At 57.6% G+C, this 15489-nt stretch overlaps 1 protein-coding gene across 3 annotated transcripts; it reads left to right on the top strand.

Annotated features, from left to right (window-relative positions):
* Nucleotides 1–14600, top strand: CENPM (centromere protein M). Of its 3 annotated transcripts, XR_519921.4 has the most exons (7): nt 1–137; nt 564–643; nt 5299–5391; nt 7118–7197; nt 7945–8039; nt 8148–8239; nt 13648–13695. XR_519921.4 is itself a non-coding variant. In XM_002721382.5 (6 exons), the coding sequence occupies exons 1-6, from the start codon at nt 81–83 to the stop codon at nt 13786–13788; spliced, it is 543 nt and encodes a 180-aa protein (XP_002721428.2). In that variant the 5' UTR covers nt 1–80; the 3' UTR covers nt 13789–14600. The 3 variants fall into 3 exon arrangements, 2 of the variants coding, with proteins under 2 accessions (XP_002721428.2, XP_051690004.2); XM_002721382.5 differs by lacking the exon at nt 7945–8039 and having other exon boundaries at nt 13648–14600; XM_051834044.2 differs by lacking the exons at nt 7945–8039; nt 8148–8239 and having other exon boundaries at nt 13648–14600.
* Nucleotides 14601–15489: the final 889 nt, after the last annotated feature.

Here is a 15489-nt window from a genome sequence, read left to right as displayed (position 1 = left end):
TGCCGCGCAGGAGGGGCGGGACCCGGGGCAGTTTGAAAGTCGGGCGCGCACCGAAGGGCGGCGGTTCGGCAGCGGCTGGGATGTCGGTGTTAAGGCCGCTAGACAAGCTGCCCGGCCTGAACACGGCCACCGTCTTGGTAGGTGCCGGCGGCTCCGTTCTCCCCGGCCTGCGCCTCTGCCGCCCGGTCGCGGGGCTCCCTGGGGTGCCTGAGGGAGCCGTTCCGGCGGGAGCGGCGTAGGCGGGAGAGCCACGCTCTGAGCCAATCAGAGGGGCGGCTGTCCGCGACGGAGGGACGCGCCCGCCAATCGTGCGCGGGCTGCCTCCGTCCCGGCTTCTAATTGGTGGGCGGGGAAAACCAGAACTTGGCTTTCCCGCGACTCGGGGTCCGGCGCTCCCAGCCGGGCGGTGGGCGTGGGGGTCCGGAGGCGCTGGGCGAGCGGTGCTGCCTGGGGGCTGCGCTCCTCCGTGCTCCCCCGGGGCCCTGGGGGCGTGGCGCCCGCCGAGCTCTCCTGGAGGGGCCCGCGGCGCCCGGGGCTCAGCGGGGCGCCTTCTGTTCGGGCAGCTGGTGGGCGCGGACGATGCTCTTCTGCAGCAGCTGGCCGACTCCATGCTCAAGACGGACTGCGCCTCGGAGCTGCGGGTGTAAGTAGCCGGGCTGCGGGTGGGGACGGGGCGCAGCCCGGCTCGGCTCTGCGGCGTCGCCCGCTGGCGTGGGGCACAGGTTCGGGTCCCCAGCTCCCTGCTAATGTAGCTCCCGGCGGTGGGGCCCCTGGCACCCACGTGGTGACCCAGATGGAGTCCTGGCTCCTGGCTTCCAGCCTCTGTCTTTTTGGGCTTTTGGCAAGTGACCCAGTGGGAGGGGAATCTTTCTCTGTGTCTCTACATTTTTTTTAAATTTGAGAACTACATCAGCTGTCCGCCTCCTTTTTTCCAGTTTGCCGCTTCCCTGGGCAGTGCGCCCCTCTGAGCGAGAGCTAGCAGAGTGACGCGGTTAGCGGTCGGGTTCGTGCGGTGGGCTGGAGACTTAGGGAGGCCTTGGGGGAGAGGGGTGGTAGAGGTTTCGGCGTAGCAAGAACGGAAGGCAGGAATTCCCCCGGGAAACCTGGTGAGGCGGAGCTGAGCTACAGTTTCCGTCCTCCCACGCTCGTGAGATGAGTTGGGAAAATGCGAAAATCAGCCAGCAGGACTGACAGCAAAAAATTCTGGCGTGGTTTCCTGCCAAGCCTGTTCCTACAACAGAACCTGAGGATTCTTCAGGACCCCCGAATTGGGGGGGAGAACTAGAGAAGTGTGTTTTGTTTTCCTTTCTAACTGGTAGGAAGTAAGAACAGCGCTGCTTGGGTCAAGTGACTTCGTGCACACGGAAATCCGATTCATGGAAGATGTGCACCAAACTGCCCAAATGAGCAAAAACCATATGGAAAGAAATGTCATGGGGACCCCCCCTCCAAATAAAAAGGCGAATCACATGGCATACAAAACCCGGTGAGGAACCGGTCTGGGGGCTGGCATGTGGCATAGTGGGTAAAGCTACCACCTACATCGCCAGCGGCCCATGTGGGCTCTGGTTCCAGTTCTGGCTGCACCATTTCCAATCCAGCTCCCTGCTGACGCTCCTGGGAGAGTAGCCAAGTCCTTGGCCCCTGCACCTGCATGGGAGACCTGGAAGAAGCTCCAGGCTTTGGGTCAGTGCAGCTGCAGCCATTTGGGGAGTGAACCAGCAGATAGAAGACCTCTCTCTCTCTCTCTCTCTCTCTCTCTCTCTCTCTCTCTCTGCCTCTCCGTAACTCTGCCTTTCAAATAAATGAATAAATCTTTTTTTAAAAAAAACCCATTCTGAAAAAAGATACAGAAAAGGGGGAAGAAAGCTCCACTTTAGTGCTCTATGCTACTGAGAAATTTAATAAAGACATGAATTTAAAAAAAAAAGGTTGAGGCCAGCACTGTGGTACACTAGGTTAAGTGGTCACCTCTGATACCAGCATCCCGTCTGGGCGCTGGTTCAAGTCCCAGCTGCTCCACTTCTGATCCAGCTCCCTGCTGATGTCCTGGGAAAGCAGTAGAAGATGGCCCAAGTGCTTGGCCTCCTGTATCCACGTGGGAGACCCGGAGGAAACTCCTGGCTTCCGATGGGTTCAACTCTGGTCATTGCAGCCATTTGAAGGGTGACCCATCGGATGGAAGACCTTTCTCCCTCTCTCTGTAGCTTTGCCTCTTAAGTAAATAAATAAATCTTTAAGAAAAAAGAAAAAGGTAAGGGGCTGGTGTTGTGGCTCAGCAGATCAGGCCACTAACCAACCGCTAGGACTGGTCGAGTCCTGGCTTCTCTGCTTCCAGTCCAGCTTCCCGCTAATGCACCTGGGAAGACAGCAGATGCTTCACCAACTGCTTGGGCCCCTGCCACCCATGTGGGAAACCTGGATGGAGTTCTGGGTCCCTGGCTTCGGCCTGGGCCATTGCAGCCATTTGGGAAGTGAACCAGTGGATGGAAGATCTCTTTTTTTTTGTAAAGATTTATTTATTTGAAAGGCAGAGTTATGGAGAGTGAGCGAAAGACCTTCCATCTGCTGGTTGACTCCCCAAATGGCTGCAACGGACAGAGCTAGGCCAGTCCAGAGCCAGGAGCTTCTTCCGGATCTCCCATGTGGGTGCAAGCGCACGAGGACTTGGCCATCTTCTGCTTTCCCTCCCAGGCCACAGCAGAGAGCTGGATTGGAAGTGGAGTAGCCAGGACTAGAACGGGTGCCCATATGGGATACCCGGACTGCAGGCAGCGGCTTTACTTGCTACACCACAGTGCCAGCCCCAGATTTCTCTTTGTCTCTGCCTCTTTCTGTAACTCTGCCTTTCAGATAAATGTTTTTTTATTTGAATGGCAGAAATACAGAGACAGAGGTCTTCCAGCTACTGCTTCACTCCCCAAATGGTCGCAACAACTGGAGCTGGGCCAGTCAGGAGCCAGGAGCTTCTTCCAGGTCTCCACGCAGGTGCAGGGGCTCAAGCACTTGGGCCACCTTCCGCTGCTTTCCCGGGTGGTATTAGCAGAGAGCTGGGTCGGAAATGGAGCAGCTGGAACTTGAATCGGAGCCCAGATGGGATGCTGGCACTGCAGGTGGAGGCTTAACCTACTGCACCACAGCACCAGCTCCAAATATTTAATTTTTTTTTTTAAAGTTCAAAACCCACATGATAAAGAGAAAAGAGAAGATTGCAGAATTAAGAGTAGAAAAAGATAGCTGAAAATAATACCATTTAAGATCTATCTAACATGTGGGAACGGTAAAGACCAGAGCTGATGAGGTTGAAAACTTATTTACATAGACTAAAGATTTTTGGTGTTAGCATTGTGGCACAGCAGGTTAAACTGCTGCTTGTGATGTTGGCATCCCATACCAGAGAGATGGTTTGAGTCCCTGCTACTCTACTTCCCATCCAGCTTCCTGCTAATGCACCTGGGAAGGCAGCAGAAGATGGCCCGAGTGCTTGGGCCCCTGCACCCACGTGGGAGACCAGGATGGAGTTCCTGGCTCCTGCCTTCAGCTTGGCCCAACCCTAGCTGTTGCAGACATTTGGGGCATGAACCGTAGATGGAAGATCTCTCTCTCCTTCCTAACACTCTGCCTTTCAAATAATCTTAATTAAAAAAATTTATTTATTTATTTGAAAGAGTTAGAGAGGTCTTCCACCCACTGGTTCTCTCTCTTAGTGGTCAGAACAGCCAGGGCTGAGCCAGGAGCTTCATCTGGGTCTCCTTCATGGGTGGCAGGGGCCAAGCGCGTGGGCCGTCTTCCACTGCTTTTTCCAGGCCATTAGCAGGAAGCTGGACTGGAAGCGGAGCAAGCGAGACACAAACCTGTGCCCATATGGGATGCCGGTGTCACAGGCGGTGGCTTTAACCACTACACCACAGAGCCAGCCCCAAATAAATAATCTTTAAAAACAATCTCTTGTAAGTTAAAAAATAGTTTACCCAAAGTTCATCTACTTTTTTCAGTTCTTCTTTAGTTATTTTGCTCAAATTCATACTGTTTTCCAGTTTTTAGATTATACCTGTTGTCAAAATGTATAGGTGTTATATGTGTGTGTGTATATATATATATATATGTATATATGGAGAGGTTTAGGGAAGTGTTCCAGGGGCCGGTGCTGAGGTTCGAGTCCCGGCTGCTCCACTTCTCATCTAGCTCCTTGCTGATGGCCTGGGAAAGCAGTGGAAGATGGCCCAGGTCCTTGGGCCCCTGCACCCACATGGGAGACCCGGAAGAAGCTCCTAGCTTTGGATGGGCCTAGCTCTGGCCATTGTGGCCACAGGGGAAGTGAACCAGCGGATAGAAGGCCTCTCTGTCTCTCTCTCTAACTCTGCCTCTCAAATAAATAAGTCTTAAAGAATAACATTATTAAAAAAAATAATAGAGTCTTCTAAACTTATAGTAACTTCCAGGTGATTGGACGCGGGTGTGTGTGTGTTCGCAGCTTTGGTGTTTTTTGTACTTCTTGGTGTTTCTTGAATTATAATCTGGGAGAAGAGGAGACAGAAAGGGACAGAAATAGATGCTTCAAGAAAAGCCTTCAGATGTGTGTGTGACAACCAGAGATGGAACCTGGATGAGAATGATCTACCAGGGTCACATGGTTGGTAATTCACAGAACTGGGATTGAGCCTGTGAGACTTCCATCTCCCATAGGGTTTCAAGCTTAGCCCCCGAATGTCAGAGCCCATACCCTCTCTTCTCTTTTTTGTGTCTGTGAGATGATTTATTTTATTCGAAAGGCAGCGTTAAAGGGAAGGACAGAGACAGAGATTTCCATCCGCTGGTTCACTCCCCAGATGGCCGCAGCAGTTGGACCTGGGCTGGTCCAAAGCCAGGAGCTTCTTCCAGGTCTCCCACGTGAGTGCAGGGGCCCAGGTACTTGGGCCATCTTCTTCTGCTTCCCCAGGCCATCAGCAGGGAGCTGGATAGGAAGTGGAGTGGCCAGGACTTAACTGGTGCTCATATGGAAAGCCGGCACTGCCGGCAGAGGTTTAACCCAGGACGCTACACACCCTCTCTCCTGAGCCTGGTCTCCCTTTCTGGTGTGCAGCGTCGCTGGCACAGGTGACGTCTTGTTTCTAAACCTGCCTCCCGTAAGGGGGTTACTGAGAGCGCCCCTCCCTGGCAGAGGGGATCAGGAGTCATCGGGACAGGCGGCTCTGCCTGGAGGAGGCCTTGGCGGTGCCCCCTGCCCTGTGAGGCGGGCACGTGTGTGTGTGTGTGTGTGTGTGTGTGTGTGTAGAACTCTACTGTTTTGTTTTCCAGCCACCTTGCAAGGTCCCTCCCTCTGCCCTCCAACGTGAATCGGCCCCGGGTGGACCTGCTCGTATTTGTGATTAATCTTCACAGCAAATACAGGTGAGAGCCAGAGGACCCGGCGTGTCGGGGCTCCAGCAGACCTGGCTAGGTGCTTGCCAGGAGAGTGACCTCCCTTGTGATGGGGAGGAAGGAGGCTGGGAGGGGCCGCCTATGGGCGACCTGGAGGGTGAAGAGGGAAGAGCCAGTGGCCAGAGCAAGTGTTCAGATCCCACCAGCGGCATCCGTTTGTTCAGCTCTCTAGGGCCCATCTGTGCACCTGAAAGCAGGTGCAGGGATGAGCAGCAAGCCTCCTGTCCTCCATGTCCACTTGGGCAGGAAGCTGGACCTGCGCGCAGGTGGTTAGGGACCTGGGACACGTAGCATGAAGGCCCGACCAAGACCTCTGATGGCCAGGACCAGGGTGGGCCCAGGGTAAACTTTGTGGTGAAGGTCACATTCGATTCAAAACATCACGGGTGAGAAGGCGCCACAGGTACAGATGGGACTGAGTCCCTCCTGGGGGCCCGCTGAGGGGAGGCAGGGCTCAGGGTCCAGCTCTGGCCCACAGATAGCTGGGCCTGCCGTGGGGCTAAGGGAAGGCAGTGAGAGGAACGGCGGGGAACCAGGGCCTTGGAGCCCCTGATTGCTGCAGCCTGCTGTGTAGCGGGAGCTAGTGGGCGGTGGGGCTGGCGGGGCCGGGAGGGGTGGCCCTGCCTCAGACCTGGTGCCCGTGGGTGAGCCTCTCTGTTCACTGAAAGGGCTCCGCAGCAAGCGGCCTCCGCCGTTCCGGAAGCCGGCGGACTCCGTGTCAGTCCTGGATGCAGGGCTGAGAGGCCTGGCCGGGGGAAAGAGCGTTTGCAGGCAATCGACTAAATTGCTGTGACTGCAAAGGGAAGCGCTTTGGTGATACGCACCTGCGTTTTAGGAAGACACTTACTGTGACTGTGTTTATATGTATATATATATATATTTAAGATTTATTTGAAAGTCAGTCACAGAGAAGAGGAAGCAGAGAGAGAGAGAGAGATCTTCCATCTGCTGATTCACTTGCCAAATGGCCACAATAGCCAGGGCTGGGCCAGGCTAACGCCAGGAACCAGGAGCTCCCTCCAGGACTCCCATGTGGGTGCGGGGGCCCAAGGACTTGGGCCATCTTCCGCTGTTTTCCCAGGCCGTAGCAGGGAGCTGGATCAGAAGTCAAGCAGCCAGCCCTCAGACTGGCACCCATATGGGATGCCAGCTGTGCCTCAGCGCCGGCCCCAAGCCTGCTCTTCTGCTTCCAGGATCTGTCCTGTGGAATACTCGCTTGCATGTGCGAGGGTATGATTAAAAGAATGTCTGTGCTGCATTCTTTGTAATAGTCGCTGGGGACAGCGACTGTGGCATGGCGTGGAGTCGTCCTGAGGAGTGTAGCAGGCTCCTCTGTTCTGGAATGGAGTTTGACGAAATGTGGGGCCAGCGAGCTCCTTCCACGTAGCACTGCCCGTTTGCAGATAGAAGAATTCCAGAATCACACCCAGACTATTGGCAGCAGCGACCTCCAGGAGGACGCTGCTGAGAGACTTTTACTTTTGGCATTTGCATCCGTGTTTGATTACCTTGCAAGCGTGACTCACTTTGTAATTAAAAGTAGCTTAAAACAGCTCACAGGAAAGCGTGTTCCTCCGGGGCCACTTCCTGTGACCCTGCTCGCACGCTGGCCACCGCGGGGCCGGAGGAGGGGAGCTCGCGCTTTCTGCATCACAAGGTTCTGTCCCCTGCTTGTTTTCTCGCCTGGCCGCCTCAGCCTGCAGAGCGTGGAGAAGTCCCTGCACCACGTGGACGCCAGCTTCTTCCTAGGGAAGGCGTGCTTCCTGGCCACAGGCGGTAAGTGCACTGCCTGCCTGGGGAGAGCCGTGGCTGGCGCGGGCTCCGTGCTTGGGTGGCCTGGTGGCGGAACGCAGGCCCGGGAGCCCCAGCTGCCATCGGTGTTTCTAAAAGTGGAACTGAGCAGGTAGCTCTGCTGTCGCTGAGCGTGACCTCGTGACCCCTGTGGCTTTCGGAGTAAGATCCAGACTCTAACGGCGCAGAGTGCATCTTGCAGTTTGGCCTCTGCCTTCGCGTCTGCTCTCACTTCCTGTGACTCGTTCTCTGGTCTGGAGACCACATGGTAGCCGTGGACATGACCACGGCTGACCTTTAGTGAGCCCTCATGGGTGCCACACATTCTTTGTAGCTGCTTGGCTTTTCCTGTTAGTCTTTGAGGTAGCTGTTTATAGGAAGCTGAGGTTAAGTGACTTGCCCGAGGCCCACACCTACAAAAGGGCAGAGCTGAGATGGGCACGGGGCTCGTCCCCCAGGCCTCGTCCTCCCGATGATTCCTACCTGCTTCTCTCGGCTACTTTTTCCCCCTTCTTTGTCTGGCTGACCCTTCCAAGTCCCTCAAGTCCCAGCTGCAGTGTCCCCTCTGGCACTGGCGACGTCTGTCTGCCTCCCCAGCCCAGCTAGAGAGGACCCAACACGGTTTGTTCCCAGGAAGCATCGGCGAGTGAGTGCCGGGTAACTCCTAGGTGCCAGTGCGTTGGCTCTGTGTAACCCAGGGGGCTAGGAGCTCCTGCCGTCCTCGTTTTATAGAACTGAGAGCACTCTGAAAGCCGTCAGCCTCCTTGTGTGACGTGATGAGCTTTACCGCCCAGACGAGGTGACATGGGATTGTCACTGCACTGACTGTAAGCCTGAGGCCTGGGTGGGCGGGAAGTGAATTGCTGGCCCAGTGCTTCCTGGGGCGCGGCCCTCAGGGCGGCGATTGCAGCCTGTGGCTGTCGGCTTCCTTGCAGCTGGGCGGGAGAACCTCTGCAGCGTTCATCGGAACACCGTCGTGAGGCTGGCCCACACCTACCGGAGCCCCGTGCTGTTCTGTGACCTGGAGGTGAGAACGCCGATCGCTTGGCCGGTGTCGCACTCGCGTAAGAGTACGGCGGGCACACAGGAATGCTTGCCGAGGGGTGGGCGTCGGCGTAGTGGCTAAGCTGCCGCAGAGTGCCTGGGCTGGAGTCCTGGCTCTGCTTGCCACTGCAGCCGCCCGCTGATGCTTCTCAGAAAACACACGGTGGCTCAAGTAGTTGGGTCCCTGCGGCCCACGCGGGAGATGCACGTGCAGTTCCTGACTTCTGGCCGTGGCCTGGCGCAGCCACAGCTGGGCAGGTGGGGAGTGAAACCGGGGCATGGGAGATCTTTCGCTGTCTCTCTCTGCCTTTTAGACAGACAGACAGACAGACAGACGGGTAGATGATTGCTCATTGAAGAGCCACTGAGTGCCCAGGAAAGGTGGCTGCTGATGTGAAGGGAGGCTTGAGATCTGGCTTGAATCCTGGCTTTTCTGCCCCGGCTGTGACCTTGGGCTGCAGAAGGGAGGGTGTGCACTCACCCTGAGTGCATCTCAGGTGCCCGTGGGAGCAGTCATCCTGACCTGGTGCAGGGCACCCAGCAGGTGTAGATGTCTGGGGGTGGGTGAGTAGATGGTTGCATGGGTGCATGTTGTGTGGGTCTGCCCTGACCACTTCTGCTGGTTTCTCGCACGGCGAGCCGTGAATAGAGGGCAGCTGGTGAGCTTTGCTCTTCGGCTCTCGCTGACTTCTCACTGGGAGTCCTCGGCAGGAGTGGGGGTGCTTGCCCAGGGAGGCCCACAGTGTGGACCCTGTGGGGCTCCCAGGGCCTGAGCTGCCCCACCTAAGCCCCAGGCCTGTTCAGTTGCCTCGAGGATCTGTTCATTGGTTTCATCTTTAAAGTTTATATTTCTGTTCCGGGTCTGGCAAAGCAGTACCACGCAGAGGACTGAGGACAGGGTCCTCCCCACAGCGGGCACCAGGCCGCTTCTGGGGGCAGAGTTCAGGGGATTCGTGAACAGCTGCTGCTTGTTTTCTAGAAACCTCCCAGTGAAACCGAGCAGTGTACGTGTGAGCAGGAGGTATCGGTCGTGTCGGCAGCCAGTCGCCCGCAGGAGTGGCACCGTTTGCACATCGCATTCAGATTGGGCGCGAAAGGCCTGCACCGGGGCGGCCTCAGATCAGGCGCACCTGCTGCTCTCACGGGTGGTTCTGTGTTTGATGACTGTCGTAGCATCCCTGACGGGACCAGCGCACAGTCCTTGTCAGGCGACCTGAGGCCGGGCACACCCGGAGCGCCTGCCCTGCCAGGCCCTCCTCACGGGGAGCCTCCGAGGGAAGTGACCTCGCAGAGAAGAGGCGGCTGGCCCCCGTCACCCGGCTAGTAAGCAAACAGCCACCAGGCCGGTGTGGGGCTCCCTGCCGTCGCAGTCTGGACCGTGGCCGTGAGCAGGTCTTCTCGCCCGCGGTGTTCTCGTCCGAAGGAGCATTGTAGTCTTTGCTGTGTAGCTCAAGTGTGCCTGGGTGCCAGGGCCCTGCCACCCGGGTGACAGGTGGTGCAGTTCTGCGGGTGGCCATGAGGTGGCAGGCCGCACCGCGCCCTGGTTCTCTTCCAGCCTGTGGCCACCTGCTTGAAGCTGGAGCCCACAGGGGCTGCAGAAACAGCCGCTCGGAGCCCTCCCGTGAAGCCCCCCACCCCTACGTCCTCATCCCTCGCCCCGCGTTGTCCTTTTCAGGGCCTATTCCACGTGGTCGAGTGAGAGCCTCGCCGTATTTTGAGTCGTGTGTGTGTGGCTGGAGTTTAGCGGAGGGGGAACATGTGGCCCGCGCAGTGACGCGGTTGCCGGGTCCTGCTGCCGGAACCCCGTGCTGGCCCCCGGGAACGCACGTGAGGCAGAGGGCAGCACCACCTCTGGGAATCCGCCGAGACAGATTCCTGGCCTGCGAGTTGGACCACCACGTGCGACACCCCATCCCTCGTCAGGACGCCGGTTTGAGTCCCGGCTGCTCCATTTCCAGTGCTGGTGTTGCTAGCGTGCCTGGGAGGCAGCGGACCGTGGCTCAGCTACTGGGTCCCTGCAACCCATGTGGGAGACCAGATGGAGTTCCTGGCTCTGGCTTCCACGAGGCTTTGTCCGACCCGATGCAGCCGCCTGGCGAGTGAACCAACTGAGAGAAAATCTCTCTCTTGCTCGTCTCTCTCTGTCTCTGACTTTCAAATCCTAAAAAGATAGAGTCTAGGCCGGCGCCACGGCTCACTAGGCTAATCCTCTGCCTAGCGGCGCTGGCACACCGGGTTCTAGTCCCAGTCGGGGCGCCGGATTCTGTCCCGGTTGCCCCTCTTCCAGGCCAGCTCTCTGCTGTGGCCCGGGAAGGCAGTGGAGGATGGCCCAGGTGCTTGGGCCCTGCACCCCATGGGAGACCAGGAGAAGCACCTGGCTCCTGCCTTCGGATTAGCAAGGTGCGCCGGCCGTGGCGGCCATTGGAGGGTGAACCAACAGCAAAGGAAGACCTTTCTCTCTGTCTCTCTCTCACTGTCCACTCTGCCTGTCAAAAAAAAAAAAAAAGAAAAGAAAAAAAATAGAGTCTAGTGGGACAGGTGTACTCTGATAGGCACAGCAGCAGCGAGCCTGGCGGGGCGGTGGAACCCTGGCGGCGGAGTGATTGAGTCCTTCCTGACCTTGCAGCAGGGTCGTGATGGGCCCATCGCGAGGGGGACACGTGAGAGGCGGGAGGCAGTGTGCAGCCCGAGCGGGAGCAGCAGCCCCTGGGAGATCAGTGTCAAGCCAAAGCCAGGGAGCCTAGAGTGAGATGTGCTGAACAGGGAGTTCTTGTGCATCCCCAGTGTGCGTGCCAAGCACCACTCCAGGCGCCAGGGACCCAGTGTAGACAAAACCACAGACGTTCCATCTCCGTTCCAGTGGAAACCAGCAGGTGAAGAAGTAGAGTACATAGGAGGAGAGAAAATGGGGCTGGGACGTGTCGGGTGGCGGTAAAGGGGCGAGACTCGCCACCAGCAGGACTTTCCGGTAGACCTGAGGGAGCGGAGAGCAGGCCGGGTGCCCTGTGGGTCAGTGCGGGTCAGTGGAAGAGCACACTTGGCAGCAGAAGCCGCAAGCAGGGTCCACGCGTGGAAACGTGCCTGTGTGTTCCGGGGTGGCAGGCAGGTCTGGTGGGCTGAGCTCAGCGAGCAGAAGGCAGAGCAGGGAAAGTCTGTGGCTGGGGGCGGCGGTAGGACCTTGTGGGTCTCTGCAGAGGCTGTGACTTTGACTCAGGAAAACTGGAGCCACTGGAGAGCCTGCGCCCACGGAGGAACATGGCTTTTCAGTGGCTGCTCGGAGGCCAGCGCAGAGAGGAGGAGGGTGCGCAGAGAGGAGGAGGGTGCGCGGAGAGGAGGAGGGTGCGCGGAGAGGAGGAGGGTGCGCGGAGAGGAGGAGGGTGCGCAGAGAGGAGGAGGGTGCGCAGAGAGGAGGAGGGTGTGGAGGCTCTCCCTGGAAGATGAGTGGCCTGGGCTCGGTGTGGCCCGCGGGCAGGGAGACAGGTGGTGGCAACACTGGCTGTATCCAGGGTGGGGCTGACAGGACGTGCCAGGGGCCCAGATGGACGTGAGAGAAGAGTCGGGGCAAGGCTGAGCTTCCTGGCCTGAGTGGAAGGTGGGTTTGCCTTTGGCAGAGATGCGGAAGGGCAGGAGGAACAGGTTTTGGGGGTCCCCAGGGCTCTGTTGTGGACACCCTCAGACTATGGTGTGTGTGAGTTACCTAAGGGGAAAATCCAGTGGCAGCTGCATCCATGCGTCCGCCGTTCGGAGGCAAGGTTTGGAGATGTGATTGGGTGTCATCAGCAATTAGATGAATGTAAAGCTGTGGAACTGAATGAGGTCACCTCAGTGTGGGAGAAGAGATCCGAGGACCAAGCCCCGGAGAGGAGGGGCCTGGGTGAGCCGGGGGAACGCGTGCCAAGGGCTGGGTTGTAGGCTCAGCAGCTGGGACCCACTGGGGATGCCCACGTCCAGCATCGGGACACCTGAGTGAGTCCTGCCTCTTCCTGCTGCTCCACACCCTGGGAGGCTCGAGTACTGGGGTCCCTGCCACCCTCGTGGGAGATCCGGTGGAACTCCAGCTCCTGGCTTCCTGGGCCCAGCTCTGGCGGTTGCAGGCATCTGGGGAGTGAGCCAGTGGAAGGAGATCTCTCTCTCTCTCTTTTTTTAATTCTTTCTTTCCCTCCCTCCCTCCCTCCCTCCCTTCCTTCCTTCCTTCCTTCCTTTCTTTTTCTTTCTTTCACAGGTAGAGTTATAGACAGTGAGAGAGAGAGAGACAGAGAGAAAGGTCTTCCTTCCGTTGGTTCACCCCCCCAGATGGCCGCTATGGCTGGCGCTGCGCTGATCTGATGGCAGGAGCCAGGTGCTTCCTCCTGGTCTCCCATGGGGTGCAGGGCCCAAGCACTTGGGCCATCCTCCATTGCCCTCCCGGGCCACAGCAGAGAGCTGGCCTGGAAGAGGAGCAACCGGGACTAGAACCCGGGGCCCATATGGGATGGCGGCGCTGCAGGCGGAGGACCAACCAGTTGAGCCAAGGCGCAGACCCCGGAGATTGCTATCTCAATCTCTCTCCCTTTCAAAACAAACCAAAAAAAGATCAATAAAATTTTTTTTAATGCCAGGGAGCGCGAGCAGGCTGCCAGATCTGCCAGCCGCACTGGCACAGGAGCACCGAAAAGCCACTCGTGCGTTTCTTAGTGATGAACCCACGGGTGACGGTGGCGGGAGAAGGGTAGGGGGCGTTGAGGACGTCCCAGCCTTGGATTCGAGTGCGCCATGCCTCCCAGCTAGAGAAGGCACGGGGTGGGGCGGGCAAGGCCAGGGGAGACACCGGACTTGAGTGTTTGTTCTTCCAGCGTGTTTTCGGTCTTACTTGCTCAGCGCCAGTCAGTGCCAGCGCCTCAGTCTCGTTGCCCTCCCTCACCCCTCAGCTGCTCTCTGCCCACCAGCCCTTCCAAGCCCCTGAGGAGGGGACTCCTTATCCACACTGAGGGACACTGTCCACCCCACTTTTCCATCCCCGTGCGTGTCTCTCAGTCCCAGACAAGTGAGCCTTCAGGGCGCAGGCTGCCTGGGCATTGGCTGAACTGACCCAGCTCCCGTGCCGGCTGTGCAGTCGCTGACTGTGGCCCTGGCCAGTGCACGTGACCTCTGCAGCCTTGCTCGCTAAGCCTTGGTGTCCACTTGAGCGGGAGTCCCAGGCTGAGGTATCCCTGGAGGTTATTTGAAGAACAGGGTAGGCTAAGGGGAGGGAAGCTGCTTTGCGGGGTGCGGCACGAGCGAGGTCGTGGCCGTGCTGGGGCCTTGGTGCCCTGCGCTGCCCCTAAGCGCTGGCCCCAGCTCTGCCCCTGGCAGCCGTGGGAAAGGGCCGGCCGCCCCATCCTGTCTCACGCCCTCCTCTGTTCTTCCCTGCAGGTGGAAGGCTCCCGAGCCGCCATGGCGCAGCGCCTGGCACGCATGCTGCAGATCTCTGCTGGCCATGTGCCCGGCGTCTCGGCCATGAGCCTGCTGTCCCTGCTCAGGAGCTCCGAGAGCCCCTCCCTGGAAGACCTGTGAGGGCCTCTGGGCCTGGGGCTGCCCCCCACCCCCAACAGCCTAATGCCAGCTCCGGGAACAGTCGTGGTTGGGGAAGAGGGTCCTGCCTGGGCCACAGTGAGCTGGGCAGGCACAGAGAGGGCCCAGCTGCTGATCGGCCCCACTGCCGCGCTCCCCCAGCAGAGCCTGGGTCTCATTGTCTGACATGATGCGTCTTCACTGAAGAGTCTGTTTGAACAAAGCGTCCGTGGCCAAAACCAGTCTGAAACCCACGGGTGTCGCAGCACCGTGCCTTTACCGGTGAGGAGCTCGGCCCCGCCCTGCAGAGCCTGCTGGTGGCCTCCTCGGTGTGAATGGAGATGGCTCTGCTCACTTCGTGACGTGGGATATTCTTGGATTTTTGAACTTTTTAAAATTTATTTTGAGAGACAGAAAGCGTGAGCTCCCATCTGCTGGTCAGCTTCCCAGATGCCCACAGTGGCCTGGCCAGGTCAGAGCCAGGGATTCATCCAGGTCTGCCCTGTGAGTGGCAGGAACCTAATAAGTGGGGTCAGAGGCCAGAGCCAGGTGTTAAACCCAGGTTAAACTGATCTGGGACGCAGGCGACTGAACCGGCGTCCTAACCTCTGCACTAAACGCCCGCCTCTCGCCGCAGATTGCGTGAAGTGAGGGTGAAGTGAGACGATGACGCCCCAGCTTGCTGGATGATATGTTTTGTCATGCACTGTGTTAACAATGTCCTGTGCTGTGCCAGCCAAGCAATCAGTGGATAGTAGCTATTATGTGAGATGATGCAAAGCTCGGTTCAAAACAGGAGCAAATCGGGAGTTACACCACTGGCTTCAGGAGTTTGTGCAGAGACAAGGATTGGCGGCCACTGCCTGCCTTCTCCTGGGCGTCTTTGGGAATTTTTTTTTTAAGATTTTATTTATTTATTTGAGAGACAGTTACAAACAGAGAGAGGGAGAGATAAAGAGATAAAGAGATCTTTGTTTTTTTTTTTTTTTTTTTAAGATTTATTTATTTATGGGGCCGGTGCCATGGCTTACTAGATTAATCCTCCGCCTGTGGCGCCAGCATCCCATATGGGCGCCAGTTCTTGTCCCAGTTGCTCCTCTTCCAGGCCAGCTCTCTGCTGTGGCCCGGGAGTGCAGTGGAGGATGGCCCAGGTGCTTGGGCCCTGTACCTGCATGGGAGACCAGGAGAAGTATCTGGCTCCTGGCTTTGGATCGGCGCAGCTCCAGCCATAGCTGCTATTTGGGGAGTAAACTAATGGAAGGAAGACCTTTCTCTCTGTCTCTCTCTCACTGTCTATAACTCTACCTGTCAAATAAATAAATAAGTCTTTTTCTTTATTTATTTGAAAGGCAGAGTTACAGAGAGAGAGAGGTCTTCCATCTACTGGTTCACTCCCCAGATGGCCACAATGGCTGGAGCTGGGCCAATCCAAAGCCAGGAGCCAGGAGCTTCCTCCGGGTCTCCCACTTGGGTGCAGGGGCCCAAGGACTTGGGCAACCTTTTACTCCTTTCCCAGGCCATTAACAGGGAGCTGGGTTACAAACCAGCACCCATATGGTGCTTCCATATGGGATGCTGGTCTTCAAACGAAGCTTAGCCTACGTCAAATCGCCATGCCCACCCCTCACCACTCCCCCTGGTCTCTGGGAATTTGTAGAACTGCTGGGATTGGATTCTAAAATCCCATCAGCCACGTCAGGGCTC

Source organism: Oryctolagus cuniculus, chromosome 11, assembly GCF_964237555.1.
Source record: "Oryctolagus cuniculus chromosome 11, mOryCun1.1, whole genome shotgun sequence".
Taxonomy (NCBI): domain Eukaryota; kingdom Metazoa; phylum Chordata; class Mammalia; order Lagomorpha; family Leporidae; genus Oryctolagus; species Oryctolagus cuniculus.
This window is presented reverse-complemented; position numbering and strand designations above follow the sequence as displayed.

Bases quoted from the DNA above. Each gene is read 5' to 3' on its own strand.
- CENPM (XM_051834044.2), top strand. From the start codon at position 81: ATGTCGGTGTTAAGGCCGCTAGACAAGCTGCCCGGCCTGAACACGGCC. The intron at 138-563 runs GTAGGTGCCGGC...CTGTTCGGGCAG, and splicing joins TGAACACGGCCACCGTCTTG to CTGGTGGGCGCGGACGATGC. The intron at 7,198-13,647 runs GTAAGTGCACTG...TCTTCCCTGCAG, and splicing joins GTGCTTCCTGGCCACAGGCG to GTGGAAGGCTCCCGAGCCGC.